The 25,067-nt window shown below is 37.8% G+C and overlaps 1 protein-coding gene across 5 annotated transcripts in view; it reads left to right on the top strand.

Annotated features, from left to right (window-relative positions):
• Positions 1–428: 428 nt before the first annotated feature.
• The window catches only part of MAN1A2 (mannosidase alpha class 1A member 2), a 185,368-nt gene continuing 160,729 nt past the window's right edge, over positions 429–25,067 (top strand). For 4 of the 5 annotated variants that reach the window (XM_059884660.1, XM_059884659.1, XM_059884658.1 and 1 more), the window contains exon 1: positions 429–1,480. In XM_059884660.1, the coding sequence (XP_059740643.1) occupies positions 1,179–1,480 (302 nt within the window). In that variant the 5' untranslated portion in view covers positions 429–1,178. The remainder of the gene's footprint in view (positions 1,481–25,067) is intronic. The other variant, NM_001206877.1, reaches the window with a different exon arrangement.

Here is a 25,067-nt window from a genome sequence, read left to right as displayed (position 1 = left end):
CAGCCGCCGCCACCGCCAGAGAGAGCAGCTGCGAACGACCCGAGGCTGCGCGGCGGAGGCCCGCAAAGCCCCTGGCGGTCGGGGAGGAAGGAGACGGAACTGACCTCTGCCCGCCTGAGGCGCGGCTGCTCCCGCGCGCCCGGGGCCGCCGCCGCCCCCGGGCTGAGGGAGGAATGAGCAGGCGCCTGCCCCGGGCTCTCGGACCTGAGGGCCGCGGCTCGGCTGCTTCTTACGCCTCCGGTCTGCGGAGGCTCGGTCGCCGGGCCCGGGTGCGGCGGGGTCAGCGGCAGCCTCTCTCGGGGAGTCGGCGCCGGGGTTAACTTAACCGGCCGCCGAGGAGGAGGAGGAGCCGGGCGGGGGCGGTCGACGCACCTCCCCTCCCCCAGCACACGCCGGGGCTTCTCAGAGGCCGCGGAGGAGGAAGTTCCGCTCTCTGACAGACCCGAGCGGTAGCAACAGCGGCCGCGGCTGGGAGGGCGCAGGTATTTTGGACGCGAATGCCCTTCGCGCCGACTGTCGAGGGGGCAGCGTCGGAGCTGTCGCCTGCCCTCGGAGCCGGGGGACAGGGTCGCGAGGCGCGGGCGTAGGAGCCCTCTTTCCTGCTTTTCACCCAGCGTCGCTCTTTTGGCTTTTCACCCAGCGTAGCGCTGAGGCGGGAGACCCCTCCTCTCGGTTGGCCGACTTCCGAAGAGCCCCTTGTTTTTCAACCACTGAGATTAAGAAATTCTCCAATCGAAGCATCAGAGGAGCCCAAGTGAACCTTCTACAACTCTGGGATCACGTCAGTCACCCTTTTGGGGCGGGAGACCACGCTGGAGCATCTCCCTGAGGTGCAGGAATGGAAGAGCCCACCTTGCGTCCTTTCTGCGGTTTTGCTTGCCTCATCTACCCTTGGGAATGAAGAGGAGACTTGTAGTCACCCGGTGAGGTACCGAAAGCCAGATGGCAAAAGAAAATATCACAGGACTTAAACTAGTGATCGTTTTGGGGCCACACTCTTTTCTGCATGTAATTGAATGAGCGTGAAAGAGGTGCCCTATTGAAAAGCACAACAGTCCTTTAAGAGGAGAAAAATTGAATTTCCCCATTTTTGCCAAGATTCCGAAGACTGTTCAATGTATCGTACGTTTGATATAAGATGAGAACTTTATAAAATATTTTGCCCAAGAGCTTAAACGATGACTACCCCAGCGCTGCTGCCCCTCTCTGGACGAAGGATACCACCTCTGAACCTGGGGCCGCCTTCCTTCCCGCATCACAGGGCTACCTTGAGACTTTCTGAGAAGTTTATCCTCCTCCTTATTCTAAGTGCCTTCATCACCCTGTGTTTTGGAGCATTCTTCTTTCTTCCAGACTCTTCAAAACACAAACGCTTTGATCTGGGTTTGGAAGATGTGTTAATTCCTCATGTAGATGCCGGCAAAGGGGCGAAACACTCTGGAATCTTCCTGATCCATGGACCAGATGAACATAGACACAGGTTTGTTTATTTCAGAAGTTCTGGTATTAACGTTTGGCAGAGCGAGGTATGGCTTATTGCATCAGATCTGTTATTTTTTGGCAGTAAAATGTAGCTTTCCCTGAGTTGGGAGAGCTGTATTGTGATTTCACAACTAGTTAAATAGAGAACCACAAACTGGAAGGACTCCAGAGCCCCATCCAACGTCCAGCTCCTTCCTTTTATTTAGGAGGAACATTTGTGTTCAGGGGTGTTGGGTCTGATGTGAACAGTTGGGAGTGGAGGTATGAAAACTTAACTTGAAGAAATAGTGAAATAGGCCGTGCCTTCATTTATTAAGAAGGTGTTGCTTTATGTCATTGTGCCACCCTGTGAAATAGATCCGTGGAATCCTGACATGCTACGGATTTGTTGTCTCTCAAAGGGCCCTCCTTCTCTGGCTGGTAGTTAACCTCAGTAGTGAAGCTTAAGCATTTTAGTAGGACAAGCGCAGGTACAGTAGATGTATTTTGGTGCTCTGTGTGCAATCAGTTAAGTTAAAGATCTCACTGAATCTTAAGTCACTCACTTTCTGAGTCTTGTAGACAAGATTTGGTTATGTTTTTAAATATAATTTTGTTCTCACCCCCCCCCCCCATGTGGAAGGCAGTGTTTATCAAGTAACTCTTGAAATTTGCTTAATTTAAAGGGTTCACATTCTTTCCAGTCACTAAATCTGAAGTGAGCTCTTGGGAGAATATATCCAAATTAGGATAAAATGGGAGCTCTAGCTCTCTTTAAATCTTTTATTATATGAAAAGAAGAATCTGGGAAAGTAGTTTGCTTTCTTTAAACCTACAGTTTTGTTTTGTTCTTTTTTCCCCTGCTCCATCTTTCCCCCTTCTGCTCTATTTCTTAAATTAATTTTTGAGTATATTTTAAATTAAAAAAAAAAAAAAAGGCTTATATTCTGTTCTCAATTGATGTTAGTTTTAACTTTTCCTCAAGCACAAAGTTTTTGAAAAACCTTGTGTTCAAATGTTATCCAAAATTAAATACTTTAGGAATATGTACTGTTGTAATGAGAGCTGATTTTTCCTTTTTCTCAGTCTAGTTCTTTGCTTGCTGTTTCTTTGACTTTTGGCTGAACCTTATGGAGTAGTTACTTCTAAAATTATTTCATACCATTCGTCTGTAGCCAAATTAATTTGAAATTTTTGCCATCATCTTCAACTTTTGTACTCTTTTCATTTGTTTCTTTTATTTTCTCCTTTGCTGTTTGTGACTTGGAGAAAAATCTGATGTGATCTGTGAAATACGTTGCTGAAAAATTAACACTGAAAGTACTGCTTTCCTTGAAAACCTTATTTCCCATGGTAATTATAATGATGTTTTTTTTTAAAGATGGTAAAACTGACTTCAGAGTTCTTTGAAGTCACAAATTAACATTATTTAACTCTCTTGTAGTTATTTGTCATATACTTAACAGTTTCCTTTATAGTTTAAATTGGTTTAAAAGTTAAGAAATGTGGCACATTCTAGTTTAAAAATGTTCACATAGAAAAATTCTGTTAAGTGGAGTTTAAATTTCAAATTTGAATGAAAATACATATATGTGCAATATGTGCATTTTTTCCACATCTTAAAAACCTATTTAAATCTCTTAAAACAAGAACTCTTAAATTTATATAGCCCTTGAATACATATGCTTTTTGTTTTGCTGTACAAAACTGTTGGATTTCTGAGTTTGGAGTGAGAGATTGGTTATTGAGTTCTCTTAATAAGGTATGGCGAGTGAGCCATATCTTAGGTTTTGGATAGTAAGAGTCTGGACGACAAATCATTTATATGAGACACTTATTCAAATCTGTTTGGTTCTTGAGTTTTGGAAAGCACGAATTGGAATAGAGTTCAGGTCTTAAAGGATCCCTTTATTATCTCTGAGCATATTTTATGTGGTAGTTTATTTTTATATTGATTGTCACCATATCTGAAAACAGTGTATAGTTATAAGCAATTTTTTTAATTTGAGCAACAAAATACATTCCAAATAATATATCATTCAAATAATCAGATTTCAATGTAAAATATGAAACATTAATGTATAAACATTAGCGTTGTTGTTCAGTGACTTGGTTGTGTCCAACTCTTTGCCACCCCATGGACTACAGCACCAGGCTTTTCTGTGACTGTCTCCAACAGTTTGCTCAAACTCATGTCCATTGAGTTGATGATGCCATCCAACCATCTCATCCTCTGTCTGTTAAAATGACGTCTCTCTGAATTAACATTAACATATTCAAAAGTAATTCAGGAAGATGGCATTTTTTTAACAGATACTTTTGGTACTAAGTTCATGCCTATTTTGGATGTGGTCAAAGGATCATCTTTCTTAGTTGAGAAAATACAAATGATGATTTATCTTAATTTTGTGTGTGTGGAGAAGAGTGTAGGATAGAGGGATGAGGAGCCTTACTTTAATGGAGAAGTAATGAGAAATAAATCTTGGCCATTATTTCTTATTCACAGTATTTAGCGGATACTTGTTGAATTGGCTTTTCTTGATTACTTAAGTTTAGTGTAGTAGTTTGGTGCTTAAGCTCTGGAGTCAGACTGCATGGATTCATACCCTACTTTTTCATTGATTAGATATGTGATTTGGAACAGATTTTCAAACTCTGTGCCTTAGTTGCTTCCTCTGGATTACAGATTGTTATATTGAACGAGATATAGTGCATGCAAAGTGCTCAGTGTAGTTCCTAGCATTTAGTAAATGCTCAGTAAATAGTAACAATTTTTAATAATTATATTTTGAGTATTTTAATTGAGTCTACTTACATGTACCTTTAAATATTGTACATGTTTCTGAAAAGTTGGGTGCAGATTAATTTTTAAAAGTGCACCAGAACCTTATTATCTAAAGGAATATTTTATCATCAAATTATTTAGCAATAAATGTGTATTGCATGTCTGCTGTGTATTGGGCCCTGCTTTTATGGCACTTTCCACCTAGGGGGAGGGGAGGGAAGGGATGACAAACATTAAATGAACAAATTTATTTTTTGGGTGTGATGAGTGTTACGAGATACATTCAGTGTTGTCAGAGCACAGAATGATGTGAGTTAGCCTGTGGAGTGGGGGACAGGCAGTGGGAGCAGGGAAGGCTTTTTGAGGAAACAACTGCTCAGAAGCATACAAGTAGGAGATTGCTGAGTCAGGTAGAGTTGTGGGGGAAAAAAAGATCAAAGCAGAGAATATGACATATGTGAGAGCCCTCAGTAATATTACTGTCGAACCCAAGTTCATGTGCCTGATGCACAATGAAGCCGAACAAACGTTAAGAGTTTGGAGTGGAGAAAAGTTTACTGCAAGGGCCAAGCGAAGAGGATGGGGCAACTCATGCTCCAAAGACTCAAACTGCCTGGTAATTTTCAGGGAAGAGTTTTATAGGCAAAAGTGCTGGGGAGAGGGCTGCAGGTTGTGTGACTTCCTCTTAATCTGTTGGTGGTGAGGTAACAGGGTGGTGTTCTAGGAATCTGTCATCAGCCTTCTGATTCCAACCAATTAGGGTTGGAGCCAGAACATGCTTGTGTTCAGCCTGAAGATACAGTCTTCCACCTGGATGGAGGCCCTACTTCCTGTCAGAACTGGGAGATTTGTGTCATATTATGCACCTCCCTGAGGAGGATCACTGCTGTGTTGTTTCTTTCTGCTGTTCCCTCACTTCCCTGGTTAGTAACTGAATCTGCCCTGTGGACTTAGGAAAGGTCATGGAGGTGAAAAGCCTTTCTCCTACAAACAAGGAATGGGACACTGAAAAGGGTTTTGTGCCCTGGAGGGCTGTGCAGGATCCTGGTTGGTTTCAGCATTGTTGAGGATCTGAGAAATACTCAGTGTGGCTCGTATGGCTCATATAGAGATTAGTGGTGTGGGGCTAGGTGAAGAGACTAGGTGAGGAGTCATATTTGGCTTCCTTATTGTTTGAAAAGTTTGAATGAGTTGCCAGCATTGACATATGAGGGAAATTTCACACAAAGTCTGGATTTCGAATTTCTCTTGAAAAAGTAGAGGATATAGCAACATCCAAGTCTATATTTTCAGATGGCAGTGCTCAGCTGGATCCAGGCAGCTGCTGCTCCCTCTAGAGGGGCATTGGCTCCTCATTTTGTGCCACTCAGTTAAGTTGCCAGATAAGTAAATTTAATGAATAAATATTTAACCTGGTTGTTGTTGAGTTCGGAATCCCTAGGCAGAATTCTGTAGTTTTTAGTCAAGTATTCTGATCTTAAGTACTGTGGGAAGTCATTGAAGAGTTTTCTTTGAAGCAAGGGACTGTCATAGTCAGTCAGTATTTAAAAAATATAAACAGTCACTTTGGTTACAGTGTAAACACTGGGTTGGAGGGGAACAGGAGGAAGTGTAGTGAAATCAGTTAGGAGAGCATAAGTCACAGAGAATATTGGCTTAGACCACAGTGGTGAAAGTGGAGGAGAGAAATTAGTGGGGAAAAGCACTTGATTCAAGAGACATTCAAACTGTTAAGTTGTGTGGAAATTGGTGGTTGGTTGAGTATGGAGTCTAAAGGAGGAGGAGGAGGTAGTCTCAGGTAACTGTTTCTAAGTGACATGGTTGTGGATTGCTAAGAAATATACACTATATTTAACTAATACTTTATATAATTGATATTACATGAATTTAAGATAAAGTGTTTTCCTGAGAAAACCTATGTGTTCCCTCCCATTAAATGGTTCATAAATAATACAGAGTTTTCAAACAATATATACTTTGCAGATGATAATGACATAGAATGTATCATTTGATGTTCATGATACATGTTTAGCATCTGTGATTTTAGTCATATTTAGCATCTGTGATTTTAAAGTAACCAAAACATTTAGCTAGTGGTTATAGTATACATGAAATATTATAAATACACACAGATATACATGAAGTATCATGTTCATAATTTGTGTACATAACAGGCCCATCTAATAAGAATTTTACTTACTAATTTTCACTTTTGACACTGACATTTGTTTTATATGTTGGCATTATATAAATGGGCTTTGTGTTTTTATTTTTTGAAATATTTATTTGAACTACCAATAAATTTCATCCTCCAGTCAAAATTTGCAAGTATAAATTGAATTCTTGGGGTTGGGTGTATGTTAACTTCTGATAGTTTGCTCAAAAGTAAAGATTTGGAGTCAGAAGGACTTAAAGTTGCATCTTGGTTTTACTAACTAGCTGTGTGACATTGTACTAGACAGAATCACTTTAAACCTGTGTTGGACAATATCATAGTCACTAGAGTCCTGTGGCTTTTGAACATGACATGTGGCTAGTCCAGATTGTAGCATGCTGTAATGAGAGTTCCTCAAGTTTTTCATGTTATGTTTGTATTTTTGGCTTGATTCACTTTTCTTTTCTGTTGCAGGAGTAGAGATTTTATATCTCACCATTATGAGTTTAGCTTTCTTAGTACCTTTTCTCATCTCATCTCCCATGCCTCCTCTCCCTGCATCCTGTTCTTTATTTAGGGCTTACTGCTTCTGTTTTAGAGAGGTTGCACATTTATTTTATCCTGTATGTCCTCTGGGTTTTCCCTTGTAATATATTTCCCTAATTGTCTTGTGGTTATTTTTCCTACTTCCTTTTTTTTTGGCTGTTGTTCGGTCACTCAGTCGTGTCTGACTCCTTGCGACCCCGTGGACTGCAGCATGCCAGGCTTCCCTGTCTATCATCAAATCCCGGATCTTGTTCACACTTATGTCCATTGAATCGGTGAAGCCATCCAACCATCTTGTCTCCTCCTTCTGCCTTCAATCTTTCCCAGCATTAGGGTCTTCTCTAATGAATCGGCTCTTCACATCAGGTGGCCAAAGTATTGGAGCTTCAGCTTCAGCATCAGTCCTTCCAATGAATATTCAAGATTGATTTTCTATAGGATTGACTGGTTGGATCTCATTGCAGTCCAAGGGACTCTCAAGAGTCTACTCTCAAGAATCTTTTGAATCTGCAGTTCAAAAGCAGCAATTCTTCGGCGTTCACCTTCTTTATGGTCCAACTCTCACATCCATGTGTGACTACTGGAAAAACTTTAGCTTTGGCTATTTGGACCTTTGTTGGCAAAGTAATGTCTCTGCTTTTTAATATGCTGTCTAGGTTTGACATAGCTTTTCTTTCAAGGAGCAAGCGTCTTTTAATTTCATGGCTGCAGTCACCATCTGCAGTGATTTTGGAGCCCAAGAAAATAGTCTGTCACTGTTTGTGTTGTTTCCCCATGTATTTGCCATGAAATGATGGGACTGGGTGCCATGATCTTCATTTTTTAATTGTTGAGTTATAAGCCAGCTTTTTCACTCTCCTCTTTCATTTTCATCAAGAGGCTCTTTAGTTCCTCTTTGCTTTCTGTCATAAGGGTGGCATATCTGCATATCTAAGGTTATTGATATTTCTTCTGGCAATCTTAATTCCAGCTTCTGCTTCATCCAGCCTGGCATTTCACATGATGTACTCTGCATATAAGTTAAATAAGCAAGGTGACAATATATAGCCTTGACGTGTTCTTTTTCCACTTTGGAACCAGTCCGTTGTTCTGTGTCCTGTTCTAACTGTTGCTTCTTGAGCTGCATACAGGTTTCTCAGGAGGCAGGTCAGGTGGTCTGGTATTGCCATCTCTTGAAGAATTTTCCACAGTTGTGATCCACACAGTCAAAGGCTTTAGCATAGTCAATGAAGCAGAAGTACATGTTCTTCTGGAATTCTCTTGGTTTTTCTGTGATCCAATGGATGCTGGCAATTTGATCTCTGGTTCTTCTGTCTTTCCTAAATCCAGCTTGAACATGTGGAAGTTCATAGTTCACGTATTGTTGAAGCCTGGCTTGGGTAATTTTGAGCATTCCTTTTACTAGCGTGTGAGATGAGTGCAATTGTGCAGTAATTTGAACTTTCTTTGGCAGTGCCTTTCCTTGGGATTGGAATGAATTCTGACCTTTCCCAGTCCTGTGGCCAATGGCAGAATTTTCTAAATTTGCTGGCATATTGAATGTAACACCTTAACAGCATCCAGCATCATCTCTTAGGATTTGATGTAGCTCAGTTGGAATTCCATCACCTCCACTAGCTTTGTTTGTAGTGATGCTTCCTAAGGCCCACTTCCCTTTACTCAGATGTGAATAAGGTAAGATCAGTTTATACCTGACATTTATCAATAATCTGTGGTATAGATGTCTTTGATGCTTTTTTTTTTTGGATCTGCTTATATATTGAGTGAATACTTGTTTGAGCTCCATAGTTGGAGGACAGAGTGATTTATATAGCTTTCAGTCTCTTTTCTTCTGTTCTAATATCTTTAGTCCTCTCAACTTGTAGCACTAGAGTAGATTTCACAATTTTGGGTACAGTTGACATCATAGACAGCTACTGAAATTCATCTTGTTCTCTTACCAGCTAGAATACAGTGTTTCATTCTGTTTCCCCTATCCTCCAGGAGTTGTTCTCTGATATAGCCTAGCTAGGTAGAAAATAAGGAAAGAATTGGGAAGATACTGTGGGGAAGGCAAGTTGAACAGTGCTCTGACGACATGAAGGTTTCTATCCCATTTTATGATTAGGTCTCTGTGATAAGTTACAGTTGGGGTAGTGTAGTTTGGACATTTTTTGTTTAATGAGTAAGATATGGTTATAAATTACTGAAAAATTCTTCCGGATTCTGACATAATGGCTCTTATTTCTTTGATAGCCTGAGTTTTATTCTCTTCTGCATCTTTCATAAGTATTAATAGTATACTGTATTTTGGGGCTGCTTACCAGATGACATTTGTGTACTCTTATTTAGAATCTAATTTTGATCCTAAGCAAAGTGACAGTGACTTTGCTTTTACATTATAAAATCACTGTTATAAAATGAGTATGTTTTTCATTTTTCTCAGAAATGAAAAAAGAACTAGTATGGTGTGATTAAAATGCAGAATGCCAAGGTTGTAAGTCCTGATTTTCATGTTGGTCAGCATGTACTAGAAATTGCTTGCTGTTCAGTGCCCCAGAAGTTGAATGTTAATAAGTAAGCATTATTTATTAGATGAAGTTAAATGTTTTAAGGAAATAAAATTTGTTCAAATATAGTTTATTTGCTTTAAGCTGTAATAACCATTCCAAAATTTCTTTTGGGTTTTATAACAAGTGTTTTAGGCTTATGAAATGTTTATTTACTCTTATTTTAATATTTCTTTTGATTTTTCTTACTAATGGATCAAACATACAATCTCAGAATATTCCTTCCATATTATGAATATTTACATAGACTTATGTAGCTTATGTAGCTCTATAATATTAATATGTAGTCTAAGATTAGATTTTGTCATTATTTAATATTATAAATCTGTGCTTGAATTACTTTGATTTGCCTTTAATTTTATTTTGTAATAGTGCTCTCTGATCTGCAGCTTTCTGGTTAATATTAATTTACCCATTAACATCTGAGATTGCCAACACCCAAGAATGAGTGACTTTCACTTTCACAGACAAATTTATTCCTTTACTGTTCCTGCCTTTGGGTAGTCTTTTTCCCATGTACTTTTATCTTTCTCCTATATTGTCTGTGATTGCATGTTTACAGTCATTTGCTTACTTGTTGCTCCCAACAGAACATGGGTTCCTTGTGAACAGATGATTGTCTTTTAATTATTTTTGTCTCTCCAATGCTTAATGTTCTTTGACCCTTAATGAAAGTGTATATATATTAAAAAAATTGAATTGTAGTTGATTTACAGTGTGGTATTAGTTTAGTTTCTGGTGTACAGCAAAGTGATTCAGTTATATATATATATATATATATTCTTTTCTATTATGGTTTATTACAGTATATTGAATATAGGTCCCTGTGCTAGACAGTAGGGCCATTTTGTTTATCTATTTTATATATAGTAGTTTGTATCTGCTAATCCCAAATGGTAAGTTTGTTTTCCATGTCTGTGAGTCTGTTTCTGTTTCATATATAAGTTCATTTGTATCATATTTTAGATTCCACATATAAGTGATATCATATCTTTCTCTTTCTGACTTACTTCACTTGGTATGATAGTCTCTAGGTCCATCCATGTTGCTGCAAATGGCATTATTTCACTGTATTTTATGGGTTAATAATATTCCACTATGAAAATATACAACATCTTTTTTATCCATTCATCTTTTGATGGACAGTTTAGGTTGGCTCCATGTTTGGCTGTTGTAAACAGTGGTATTGTGAACGTAGGGGTCCGTGTATCTTTTCAAGTTAGAATTTATGCATGCCTAGGAACGGGATTGCTGAATCATATGGCAGCTCTAATTTTAGTTTTTTAAGGAACCTCCATACTGTTCTTCATAATGGCTGCATCAGTTTACATACCCACTGACAGGACAGGAAGTTTCCCTTTTCTCTCTTTCTAACATTTGTTATTTGTAGATTTTTAAATGAGGTGGTACATCATTGTAGTTTTGATTTGCATTTCTCTAATAATTAGTGATGTTGAGCTTTTTTCATATGTCTGTTGGCATCTATATGTCTTGGAGAAATGCCTGTTTAGGTCATCAACCCATTTTTTGATTGGGTTGTTAGAATTCTGAGTTATATAAGCTGTTTGTATATTTTGAGATTGAAGCCCTTGTCCATTGCATCATATGCAAATATTTCTCCTAGTCAGTAGGTTGTCTTTTTGTTTTGCTGAAGGTTTCCTTTGCTCTGCAAAAGTTTGTTAGTTTGATTGGGTCTCCTTTATTTTTGCTTTTATTTCTATCGCCTTGGGAGACTGACTTAAGAAAACTTTGCTACAATTTATGTCAGAAAATGCTTTGCCTGTGTTCTTTTATAGGAGTTTTATGGTATTGTGTGTTATGTTTAAGTCTTTAAGCCATTTTGAGTTTGTATAGTGTGAAGATGTGTTCAAACTTCATTGATTTACATGCAGTTGTACATCTTTTCCAGTATCGCTTCCTGAAGAGACTATCTTCTCTGTTGTATTTTCTTGTCTCATTTGTTGAAAATTAATTGACCAGAGGTGTGTGGGTTTATTTCTGGGCTTTCTATTCTGTTCCATTGATCCATATGTCTGTTTTTTGTGCCAGTACCGTGCTTTTTTCCCACCTTTTTGGCCACGCCACCTGGCATGTGGGATCTTAGTTCCCTAATCAGGGATTGAACCCTGCCACGGCAGTAAAAACACTGAGTCCTAACCACTGGACTGCCAGGAAATTTCCAAATCCACACTGTTTTGATTGCTATAGTTTTGTAGTATTGTTGGAAGTCTAGGAGACTTATGCTTCCAGCTTTATTCTTTTCTTCAGGATTGCCTTGGCAATTCTGGGTCTTTTATGGTTCCATATAGATTTTAGGATTATTTGTTCTAGTTCCATGAAAAAGTCATGGATAATTTGATCAGATCAGATCAGTCGCTCAGTCATGTCCGACTCTTTGCGACCCCATGAATCACAACACGCCAGGCCTCCCTATCCATCACCAACTCCCGGAGTTCACTGAGACTCACGTCCATCGAGTCAGTGATGCCATCCAGCCATAGGGATCATATTAAATCTGTAGATTGCTTTGGGTAGTATGGCCATTAGTTAAAATGGCCATACTACCCAATTCTACTACTACTACTCAATTCATACTACTAATTCTTCCAATCCAAAAGCATGGGATAGTTTTCTATCTTTTAAAATCATCTTCAGTTGCCTTTATCAGTGTTTTATAGTTCTCAGCATATAAATCTTTCTCCGGTTTGGTCAGGCTTACTTCTAAGTGTGTGTGTGTGTGTGTATATATATATATATATATATATATATATATATGTATATGTGCAGTTTTAAAAGGTATTGGTTTTTAATTTTTCTTTCTGATATTTCATTGTTAGTATAAAGAAACTGATTTCTATATATTAATGTTACATCCTGTTCCCTTGCTGAATTTATTAGTGCTAGTAGTTTTATTGTTGAGTCTTTAAGATTTTCTGTATATAGTGTCATCTCATCTGCATATAATGACAATTTTACCTGTTGTCTTCCCATTTGGATACCTTTCTTTCTTTTTATTGTATGATTGCTATGACTAGGACTTCTGATACTAGAAGTGGGCATCTTTGTTTTATCCAGAATTTTAGCAGGAAGGCTTTCAGCTTTTCACTATTGAATATTATGTTAACTGTAGATTTGTCATAGAAGAAAGTGTTAGTCGCTCAGTCATGTCTGATTCTCCAGACAAGAATACTGGAGTGGGTTGTCATCTCCTTCTCCAGGGGATCTTCCCGACCCAGGGATCAAACCCAGGTCTCCTGCATTGCAAGCAAATTCTTTACCATCTGAGCTCCCAGGGAAGTCTAGATTTGTCATAAATACGCTGAGAATGTGTTAATAAATGCTGTTATGTTGAGATATACTTTCTTTATACTCACTTTGGTAAGAGTTTTTATTCATAAATGGATGTTGAATTTAACAAATGCTTTTTCTGCATCTGTTGAGATGACCATGTGATTTTTGTCTTTTCTTTTATTGATATGGTGTATCATTTGTTTGATTTGTGTATTTTGCACTATCCTCATGACCCTGGGATGAATCCAGTGTGTTCATGGTGTATGATCTTTTTATGTCTTACTGAATTTGGTTTGCTAATATTTTGTTGAGAATTTTTGCATCTATATTCATCAAGGATACTGTCCTATAGTTTTTTTTCTTGGTGTTGCTTTGTCAGGTTTTGGTATCAGGATGATGATGGTGGCCACATAGAATGACTGTGGGAGTGTTTCCTCCTCTTCAGTCAGGAAGTAGAGAAGGATCAGTATAAGTTCTTCTTTGTATGTTTGGTAGAATTCCCCATTGAAGCCATCCAGAATAGTATGTATCTTGAATAAATGATGTCCATGGCGAGGTGACGAATTCTGCAAAAGGAGATATAAACAATGTAAGACAATATTGAGAGATAAGATGCAAAAGTAGGATGAATAATGTCTTAAAGTGAGGACAATGTTTAATAGAGGCCCTTTATTAAAAATAATTAAAAAAAACTTGCAAATTATTCACTTTGGCCCTCTCTAGAAAATACTTATCCATACACATGTATCTAAGTTATTTTGGATGCCCTTACATTGAATTTTTCCTTCTTTAGGAAAAAAAGAGAAAATAATAGTATGTGATTAATATTTTCACATATTTAGCATTTATTCTTTACATCAGACCTGTAAGTTAGGTATTACTAACCTTATTTTTACAGATATAGTGATCATGACAGTGTTGGAAGTTGGTATCACAGAAACTAATCATCTATATGAAATCTATAGTACATGGTAAACATTGATTTAATTGATTAACTGGGCAAATGTTATGTTTACTATTGTTTGAAAGTTATGAAAAGTATTTAAATTATGGTTTAGGCTGGCTAGGTAAATCATTTTGCTCTTTTATTTTTCATAACTGTGCATGTTCTGTCAGAAAAGTTTATTTAGATTACCATTAAATTTTTGCTGGAATTTTTTCCTTTTAGAACACAGTTAAAATAAAGCATGGATGAAGATTTATATACAGATTGGCTTTTAGGATTTATTATAAAGGGAAAATCTCCTTTAAAGGCATTCATTCCAATATCTATCTCGGAATTTTATGTAGTCCAGAACGAAGACATCATTGTATATTTAAAAGGGCAGTGGGCTCAGTGTTAAGAGATAGGGGCTCTAGTTTCAGTGTTGTCCTTACTTACTGGATGTATTTCTTTGAGCTCTTTAACTTCTTTGTGCCTTGTTTATCAAATGAAGGAATTGATTGAACCTTCAAAGATTCCTTCCAGCTCATGCATATGAAATACCAGTAATTTTATGAAGTGGGGACCGAAGAATGTGTAGTAATTTAGTTCAAGGCATGACAAATACTTTGAAAATAAGGTGCATTCTGAGTAGGAATTAGTGTTATTTCTATCTATAAAAATTAAGGTTTGAAAAATAATTTTATAAAGGTCTAATTCATTTATAGATATTATGGTTATTTTTATAATGAAATGTGTGCCAGTTTAAAGAGTGTAAATGACTGAAATGGTGTTTTTATGCATTATTTCGCATAAGTTTAAAAGTATAACTTACTGAACATTTTTTTACACCAGCCTGAAGGTATTTGGTGCATTTACAAAAGTATTTCCAGATGTCATTTTTGAGCTCAGTTAACAGTTACATATAAAGTTTTATATAACCATTTAATTTGTTATATAAAACTTTAGGATAGATTCTATGGAAGGCAAGAGTTCTTGAATAATTCAGGCCTCAGACCCTGTAGGGCTCTTATTACCCCAGTGCAGAATTTTCTTTGAGATAATAATTTCCTAACCTTAATGTGGAAAGATGCCATTGAAAGTGTCTGTTCTTTTGTCTTCCATATCAATAGGAACTTTAGAGATAAGTTATATAGTTTTAAAAAAGAAAGGATATGATGTAATCTGGTGCAAAGAAAAACATGTGTCTTGTTTTTCTTTTTACTTTTTGACATTTACATATTTATGGTAGCAACTGCTATTACTCGTGCAGATCTCTTGGCCTCTCCCTAGTGATAACATATTTCATTTATTCAGCAAGCGGTTTTTTTAAGTATTTAGGATGCACCAAGCATTATACTAAGTATTGGGGTTCAGTTCAGTTCAGTCGCTCAGTCGTGTTCGACTCTTTGCGACCCCATGAATCGCAGCACGCCAGGCCTCCCTGTCCATCACCAACTCCCAGAGTCACTCAAACTCATGTCAGTCGAGTTGGTGATGCCATCCAGCCATCTCATCCTCTGTCGTCCCCTTCTCCTGCCCCCAATCTCTCCCAGCATCAGAGTCTTTTCCAATGAGTCAACTCTTCGCAGAGGTGGCCAAAGTACTGGAGTTTCAGCTTTAGCATCATTCCTTCCAAAGAACACTCAGGACTGATCTCTTTCAGAATGGACTGGTTGGATCTCCTTGCAGTCCAAGGGACTCTCAAGAGTCTTCTCCAACACCACAGTTCAAAAGCATCAATTCTTTGGTGCTCAGCTTTCTTTACAGTCCAACTCTCACATCCGTACATGACTACTAGAAAAACCATAGCCTTGACTAGACGGACCTTTGTTGGCAAAGTAATGTCTCTGCTTTTGAATACGCTGTCTAGGTTAGTCATAACTTTTCTTCCAAGGAGTAAGTGTCTTTTAATTTCATGGCTACAATCACCATCTGCAGTGATTTTGGAGCCCCCCAAAATAAAATCTGACACTGTTTCCATTGTTTCCCCATCTATTTCCCATGAAGTGATGGGACCAGATGCCATGATCTTAGTTTACTGAATGTTGAGCTTTAAGCCAACTTTTTCACTCTCTTCTTTCACTTTCATCAAGAGGCTTTTGAGTTCCTCTTCACTTTCTGCCATAAGGGTGGTGTCATCTGCATATCTGAGGTTATTGAGATTTCTCCCTGCAATCTTGATTCCAGCTTGTGCTTCTTACCGCCCAGCATTTCTCATGATGTACTCTGCATAGAAGTTAAATAAACAGGGTGACAATATACAACCTTGACGTATTCCTTTTCCTATTTGGAACCAGTCTGTTGTTCCATGTCCCGTTCTAACTGTTGCTTCCTGACCTGCATACAGGTTTCTCAAGAGGCAGGTCAGGTGGTCTGGTATTCCCATCTCTTTCAGAATTTTCCAGTTTCTTGTGATCCACACAGTCAAAGGCTTTGGCATAGTCAATAAAACAGAAGTATTGGGGTTATTGGAGAATATTATAGAAGATAAACTTTTAGTTGGACACTACTGAAAATGTTCAACCTGAGATTCACATCTTAACATTGTCTTCAAGCATAAATTATCTCTGGAGTCAGATTCTAGGGATCTTAAGATACTTTTTCACCTAGGTGAGGTTCAGGTATGCATTTAGGTCATTGTTATTTTTTGAGAGTTCAGATAAGTAGTTGTCTTTTTTCCTTTCTTTTTTCTCCTAATGAACATTTGTGTCATTAATTTATGCATTTCTGGCATATGGACTGGGTTATCTGGAAGTGAGGTGAAGTGTTCTGAAGCTTTTTTCAGTAAGGAACCAGACCCTGTCATCTAAAAAAGTATGCCAATCATTGTGCTAAATTGAGATCTCACACAATTATATATCTTCAGGTATCTAAAACTATATATATATAGCTGTATAGAGTTATATTCATAAGTCTATTTAAAATGTTTATGTATGTACATGACTTCTTCCATTACTTTGCAGTAAGGTGGCATCTGATATAAAGTTTATATCTTTTTGGTGTGTATAATAAATATAAATTATTTTTCTATTAATTTGTGATACTGTTAATCAACATTTACCTTTTCATGAGCTGGGTTTTTTTTCCTCTACTTAAAAAGATTGTTTATATCGAGGGGCAGTGTATATTGAGCAGGGTGGCTCCACTTGGACTTACACTGTTGGTGAAGGTGTAAAGTAATAGAATTTTTGTAATGAACAATTTAGTAATCAATTAATTTAATAAATACCAATCAATTTAAAGTACATATTTTTTGATTTAGAAATTCTTCTAAGAACTAATCCTAGTAAATCTTTACATCAGTGCACAAAGAAATGTTTAAGAATGTCCCTGGAAGCTGTAACAGGACATATGGTGAACAATCCAAATGTCTGTCCTCAGGGAATTGGTTAAATAAAAAATCATGTATCCCAAGGATTTCCCTGGTGGTCCGGTGGCTGGGACTCTGTGCTCCCAATGTGGGGGTCCAGGGTTTGATCCTTGGTCAGGGAACTATAATAGATCCCACATGCTGCAATTAAGAGATCACATGCTACAACTAAAAAATCCTGAGCACTGCAACTAAGATCCAGCAACCCCAATAAGTAAATAAACAAATACTAAAAAAAAAAATAAATAAAAAGATAATAAAAGATAATGTATCCCAGAGTATACAGAGTTCTTTTTTTCTTTAAACCCCCATGGATCTTTCTGATTACTCCCTAAAGTAACCACCATTTGAAGTCTTACAGTATGTTTTGATATCAGGTATAAGTCCTCTCATTCTTTTTTGTTTGTTTGTTATAAGCATACATAAAAGTCTTTTAGCAGCTAACATTGTCACTGTAGCCACTGTTTCAGATCTTGACATTTTTCTGTTTTAGCTGAAGATTACCCTTCTTGAGATAAACCTCTATTCTGAGTTTTGATACTGTCTTTCTCAATACATGGTTTTATAATTATGCTCCATATATATTGATATGTTATATATACAAACAATTGTAAAATATATAATTATATTCTGCATGCTCTTAAACATTGTATATCTCCTTCAGCAAATTTTTTTAATTCAACATTTAAAAAATGATTTATATATATTATCATATCGGGCTCTGGTTCAATTATTCACTTAGATATTCTATTGTATGATTAAACCTCAGATTATTTACATATGCCCCTGTTGATAGATTTTTTTTTTATGTTAATTCCGTATTCTAACTGCAGAAGCATTCTTGTACATGTGTACTTGGGCACATGTGTTTTTTCCTCCAAGGTAAAAGCTTAGTAATATAATTATTGAGTTGTAAATTATATGCATCATTGACTGCATGTTTTGCTGCTAAGTTAGTCTCTAAAGGGCTTGTACCAATTTACCTCCCACTTGTATCTTTGTAAACCATGGCTTTGTTAAATTTTAGAAATCTTTAGCAATTTGATACAAATTTTAGTTTTTATTTCTTGATTACTAGTAAGATGGAATTTTTTTAAAACATATTTATTGATTGCTTGAGTTTCCTAGTCTTTGAGTTGCTTGTTCACTTTTTTGGCCAATTTTTCTTTGAGATTGTTCTTTTTCTTACTCATTTGTAGGAATTATTTATATATTCTAGATGAATTCTTCATTACTTATATGCATTAAAGATAAATTCTTGCAATGGATGTCTGATTTTCATGCTTTGTTTATTTTTATACTCCAGTTTTATAGAAGTTTTAAATTTTAATGCAATTGATATTTTTCCTTTATGATATTTTGCTTTTTGGATTTTTATGTAGTTAGTGTCGTGTCCAACTCTTTGTGACTCCATGGACTGCAACACGCCAGGCTTCCCTGTCCTTCATCATCTCCCAGAGCTTGCTCAAACTCATATCCATTGAGTCAATGATGCCATCCAACCATCTCAATGATAATAATTTTTCATATTATTATCCTTGTTTCTGGTTTCTCTATGTCCTTCTGTATATTTGTTTAACTAGCATAGCATTCTGTTTAAATAGTAGAAACCAACCTGGCTGCATACCAGGGGGTAAGGAGCTGGCGAGCAAGTGAAGCTTCATCTGGGACTCCCTATTGCTTTTTGCATTACTACCTGAACCATCCTTCCCCCTCACCCCTGCACTGCCCCAGTCCATGGAAAAATTGTCTTCCATGGAGGAGCCTGGGGTGCCGCAGTCCCTGATGCCGAAAAGATTGGGGACTGCATTTAAGAGGCTGCCTTTGCTCCATCGTGTATTCTTGCCTCTTTTGTCAAAGATAAGGTGCCCATAGGTATGTGGGTTTATCTCTGGGCTTTATATCTTGTTCCTTTGGTCTATATTTCTGTTTCTGTGTCAAAATACAATATTGTCTTTATGATTGTAGCTTTGTAGTGTACCCTGAAGTCAGAAAGATTGATTCCTCCAGCTCTGTTTTTCATCTCAAGAATGCTTTGGGTATTAGGAGTCTTCTGTGTTTCCATCAGGTATTCTCTTTTCAATTAGGAATTCTTTAATGGCTTGCTTTGCCCTTCAGTTGCAAAACAAACTTTATTCATGGTTGAACTTTTCTTCTCTGGCTTTCTTACCATGCCCAGTCTATTCTACACTACTGCACCTTCTCCACTCTGCACACTATATTCTAGTGGTCATACCAACTTATTTCCTAACTGATATATTGTTTTGTTTCTTCTTTGTACACTATCACTTCTATCTAGTATGCCCTTGTTTTCTTGCTCTGCCTGGCAAATTTGCTTTTTTCTCCTTTTAATTTCTATTTGAAGAGTATGCCTTTCTAATGCTGTTTTCCTATGTAAATCTATTTTCAAGTCATGCTCATGTTGTTGTTCAGTCGCTCAGTCACGTCTGACTATTTGTGACCCCATGGACTGCAGCACCCCAGGCTCCTCTGTTCTCCACTGTCTCCTGGAGTTTGCTCAAATTCATGTCCATTGAGTTGGTGATGCTGTCTAACCATCTCATCCTCTGCTGCTCCCTTCTCCTTTTACTTCAGTCTTTCCTGGCATCAGAGTCTTTTCCAGTGGGTTGGCTCTTTGCATCAGGTGGCCAAAGTATTGGAGCTTTAGCAATAGCCCTTCCAATGAATATTCAGGATTGATTTCCTTCAGGATTGACTGACTTGATCTCCTTGCAATCCAGGGGACTCTCAAGAGTCTTCTCCAGCACCACGATTTGAAAGCATCAATTCTTTGGCTCTCAGCCTTCTTTATGATCCAACTCTCACTTCTGTGCATGACTACTGGACCATAGTTTTGACTATATGGACCTTTATTGGCAAAGTGATGTCTCTGTTTTTTTTTTTCTTTTTTTCTTTTTTTTTTTTCTTTTCTTTTCTTTTCTTTTTAAACTTTACATAATTGTATTAGTTTTGCCAAATATCAAAATGAATCCGCCACAGGTATACATGTGTTCCCCATCCTGAACCCTCCTCCCTCCTCCCTCCCCATACCATCCCTCTGGGTCGTCCCAGTGCACTAGCCCCAAGCATCCAGTATCGTGCATCGAACCTGGACTGGCAACTCGTTTCTTACATGATATTTTACATGTTTCAATGCCATTCTCCCAAATCTTCCCACCCTCTCCCTCTCCCACAGAGTCCATAAGACTGTTCTGTACATCAGTTTCTCTTTTGCTGTCTCGTACACCGGGTTATTGTTACCATCTTTCTAAATAACATATATATGCGTTAGTATACTGTATTTATGTTTTTCCTTCTGGCTTACTTCACTCTGTATAATAGGCTCCAGTTTCATCCACCTCATTACAACTGACTCAAATGTATTCTTTTTAATGGCTGAGTAATACTCCATTGTGTATATGTACCACAGCTTTCTTATCCATTCATCTGCTGATGGACATCTAGGTTGCTTCCATGTCCTGGCTATTATAAACAGTGCTGCGATGAACATTGGGGTACACGTGTCTCTTTCCCTTCTGGTTTCCTCAGTGTGTATGCCCAGCAGTGGGATTGCTGGATCATAAGGCAGTTCTATTTCCAGTTTTTTAAGGAATCTCCACACTGTTCTCCATAGTGGCTGTACTAGTTTGCATTCCCACCAACAGTGTAAGAGGATTCCCTTTTCTCCACACCCTCTCCAGCATTTATTATTTGTAGACTTTTGGATCGCAGCCATTCTGACTGGTGTGAAATGGTACCTCATAGTGGTTTTGATTTGCATTTCTCTGATAATGAGTGATGTTGAGCATCTTTTCATGTGTTTGTTAGCCATCTGTATGTCTTCTTTGGAGAAATGTCTATTTAGTTCTTTGGCCCATTTTTTGATTGGGTCATTTATTTTTCTGGAGTTGAGCTGTAGGAGTTGCTTGTATATTTTTGAGATTAGTTGTTTGTCGGTTGCTTCATTTGCTATTATTTTCTCCCATTCTGAAGGCTGTCTTTTCACCTTGCTAATAGTTTCCTTTGATGTGCAGAAGCTTTTAAGGTTAATTAGGTCCCATTTGTTTATTTTTGCTTTTATTTCCAATATTCTGGGAGGTGGGTCATAGAGGATCCTACTGTGATGTATGTCGGAGAGTGTTTTGCCTATGTTCTCCTCTAGGAGTTTTATAGTTTCTGGTCTTACGTTTAGATCTTTAATCCATTTTGAGTTTATTTTTGTGTATGGTGATAGAAAGTGGTCTAGTTTCATTCTTTTACAAGTGGTTGACCAGATTTCCCAGCACCACTTGTTAAAGAGATTGTCTTTAATCCATTGTATATTCTTGCCTCCTTTGTCAAAGATAAGGTGTCCATATGTGCGTGGATTTATCTCTGGGCTTTCTATTTTATTCCATTGATCAATATTTCTGTCTTTGTGCCAGTACCATACTGTCTTGATAACTGTGGCTTTGTAGTAGAGCCTGAAGTCAGGTAGGTTGATTCCTCCAGTTCCATTCTTCTTTCTCAAGATTGCTTTGGCTATTCGAGGTTTTTTGTATTTCCATACAAATTGTGAAATTATTTGTTCTAGCTCTGTGAAGAATACTGTTGGTAGCTTGATAGGGATTGCGTTGAATCTATAAATTGCTTTGGGTAGTATACTCATTTTCACTATATTGATTCTTCCAATCCATGAACATGGTATATTTCTCCATCTATTTGTGTCCCCTTTGATTTCTTTCACCAGTGTTTTATAGTTTTCTATATATAGGTCTTTAGTTTCTTTAGGTAGATATATTCCTAAGTATTTTATTCTTTCCGTTGCAATGGTGAATGAAATTGTTTCCTTAATTTCTCTTTCTGTTTTCTCATTATTAGTGTATAGGAATGCAAGGGATTTCTGTGTGTTGATTTTATATCCTGCAACTTTACTATAGTCATTGATTATTTCTAGTAATTTTCTGGTGGAATCTTTAGGGTTTTCTATGTAGAGGATCATATCATCTGCAAATAGTGAGAGTTTTACTTCTTCTTTTCCAATTTGGATTCCTTTTATTTCTTTTTCTGCTCTGATTGCTGTGGCCAGAACTTCCAAAACTATGTTGAATAGTAATGGTGAAAGTGGGCACCCTTGTCTTGTTCCTGACTTTAGAGGAAATGCTTTCAATTTTTCACCATTGAGGATAATGTTTGCTGTGGGTTTGTCATATATAGCTTTTATTATGTTGAGGTATGTTCCTTCTATTCCTGCTTTCTGGAGAGTTTTTATCATAAATGGATGTTGAATTTTGTCAAAGGCTTTCTCTGCATCTATTGAGATAATCATATGGCTTTTATTTTTCAATTTGTTAATGTGGTGTATTACATTGATTGATTTGTGGATATTGAAGAATCCTTGCATCCCTGGGATAAAGCCCACTTGATCATGGTGTATGATCTTTTTAATGTGTTGTTGGATTCTGATTGCTAGAATTTTGTTAAGGATTTTTGCATCATGTTCATCAGTGATATTGGCCTGTAGTTTTCTTTTTTTGTGGCATCTTTGTCAGGTTTTGGTATTAGGGTGATGGTGGCCTCATAGAATGAGTTTGGAAGTTTACCTTCCTCTGCAATTTTCTGGAAGAGTTTGAGCAGGATAGGTGTTAGCTCTTCTCTAAATTTTTGGTAGAATTCAGCTGTGAAGCCGTCTGGACCGGGGCTTGATGTCTCTGTTTTTAATACACTGTCTATGTTTGTCATAGCTTTTCTTCCAAGGAGCAAGCATCTTTTAATTTGATGGCTGCAGCCTCTCTCCACAGTGATTTTGGAGTTCAAGATGTTAAAATCTGTTGCTGCTTTCACTTTTTACCCTTCTATTTGCCATGAAGTGATGGAACCAGATGACGTGATATTCATGTTTTTAATGTTGAGTTTTAAGCCAGCTTTTTCGCTTTCCTTTTCACCCTCTTCAAGAGGCTTTTTAGTTCTTCTTCACTTTCTTCACACCTTAGGTTGTTGATATTTCTCCTGGCAATCTTGATTCCTACTTGTGATTCATCCAGCCTGGCATTTTGCATAATGTATTCTGCATATAACTTAAATAAGTAGGGTGACAATATACAGCCTTGTCTTACTCCTTTCTCAAATTTGAACCAGTCAGTTGTTCCATGTCTGGTTTTAGCTGTTGCTTCTTGACCCACATACAGGTTTCTCAGGTGATAGATAAGGTGGTTTGGTAGTCCCATCTCTTGAAGAATTTTCCAGTTTGTTATGATCCACACAGTCAAAGGCTTTAGGGTAGTCAATGAAGCAGACGTAGATGTTTTTCTGGAATTCCCTTGCTTTCTCAGCGATCCAATAAACATTGGCAATTTGATCTGTGGTTTCTCTGCCTCTTCTAAACCCAGCTTGTACATCTGGAAGTTCTTAGTTCATGTACTGCTGAAGCCTTGTTTGAAGGATTTTGAGCATAACCTTGTTGGCATGTAAAATGAGCACATTTGTACAGTAGTTTGAAATGTGTTCAGTTCAGTTCAGTTACTCAGTCGTGTCCGAGTCTTTGCAACCCCATGAACTGCAGCACACCAGGCCTTCCTGTCCATCACCAACTCCCGGAGTCCACCCAGACCCATGTCCATTGAGTCTGCGATGCCATCCAACCATCTCATCCTCTGTTGTCCCCTTCTCCTCCTGCTCTCAATCTTTCCCAGCATCAGGGTCTTTTCCAATGAGTCAGCTCTTCGCATCAGATGGCCAAAGTATTGGAGTTTCAGCTTCAACATCAGTCCTTCCAATGAACACCCAGGATTGGTCTCCTTTAGGATGGACTGGTTGGATCTCCCTGCAGTCCAAGGGTCTCTCAAGAGTCTTCTCCAACACCACAGTTCAAAAGCATCAGTTCTTCTGCACTCAGCTTTCTTTATAGTCCAACTCTCACATCCATACATGACCCTGAACAGTTTCCTTTTTATCTTTGTGTCTTAGTGTTTTCCTATTAAGATGGAGAACAGTGTTAAGTATAGGGTGCCTCATAAATTGGTGTGAGGACTAATAAGGTAATCTTGTATAGGGAAAGAAAAAATAAAAACAAAACGAGACAACAACCTAAAAAAATGCAAACCTAATATTATTTATGGCATATTAAAAAGTGATTTAACTCTTACACATAGGATGTAATTGAAAAAGTAATTTCAAATCTCATGCAGACTTGCAGATATAAGATTAGATATTTTTTGGAAATCTTTGAAGGTACCCATAGTTAGCCATTCTGCAAAGTTTGAGGGCACAGTCCTGCACAAGACTACCCTTACTTCTGATACCACCTAAAATTTCAGGGGACTCCAAAGCCACCCTCAGGTTTGATAATTTGCTAGGACTCCCAAAACTCACTAAAAGTTATCCATTATAGTGAAGGGATGGAGTTTAAAATCAGCCAAGGGAAAGAAGCACATAGCATATATTCCAGGAAGGTTCCAGATGTAGAGCTTCTAGTGTCCTCTTCTTATAAAGTCAGGACATCAAGTTGTGACAGTGTGTATTGTCACCCAGGTAAGCTCATGTGAGCTTTGGTGTCCAGAGTTTTTGAGGAATGAGTAACTGATGGCCTCCATGAATGAGCAACTTAGTCTCCATGTTGGCTGATACTTTATGATACAGAACCTCACCCTAAGTTGTTTTTTTTTTTTTTGTTGGACTTATTTTGTTTTTTTTTTAGTATGGCTAGCCCCCACCCTGAGACTGTTGGATGTGGCCAACCCCACCCTAAAAGCTGGTGTGGCCAGTACCCACCATAAATAAACAAGGACACATGTATGAAGTAGACAGATTACCTCCCATAAAGTGGCCAGACTTGTCTTAGGACAATGCAGAATTCTTTACTACACGGAAAGATACAAGGCACTGATGAAAAGCAAGAGACAAATGGAAGTTCACCATGATTATCTGTTGAAGATATCAAAGTTACAAAAAAAAAAAAATTTTTTAAAAAGATGTAAGTAAAAGGTCATTCAGGTGAAAATAAACAT

The sequence above is a fragment of the Bos taurus genome, chromosome 3, assembly GCF_002263795.3.
Source record: "Bos taurus isolate L1 Dominette 01449 registration number 42190680 breed Hereford chromosome 3, ARS-UCD2.0, whole genome shotgun sequence".
NCBI classification, from domain to species: Eukaryota; Metazoa; Chordata; class Mammalia; order Artiodactyla; family Bovidae; genus Bos; species Bos taurus.
Note: the sequence above shows the minus strand (reverse complement) of the source record. Positions and strands in the feature narration are given on the sequence as shown.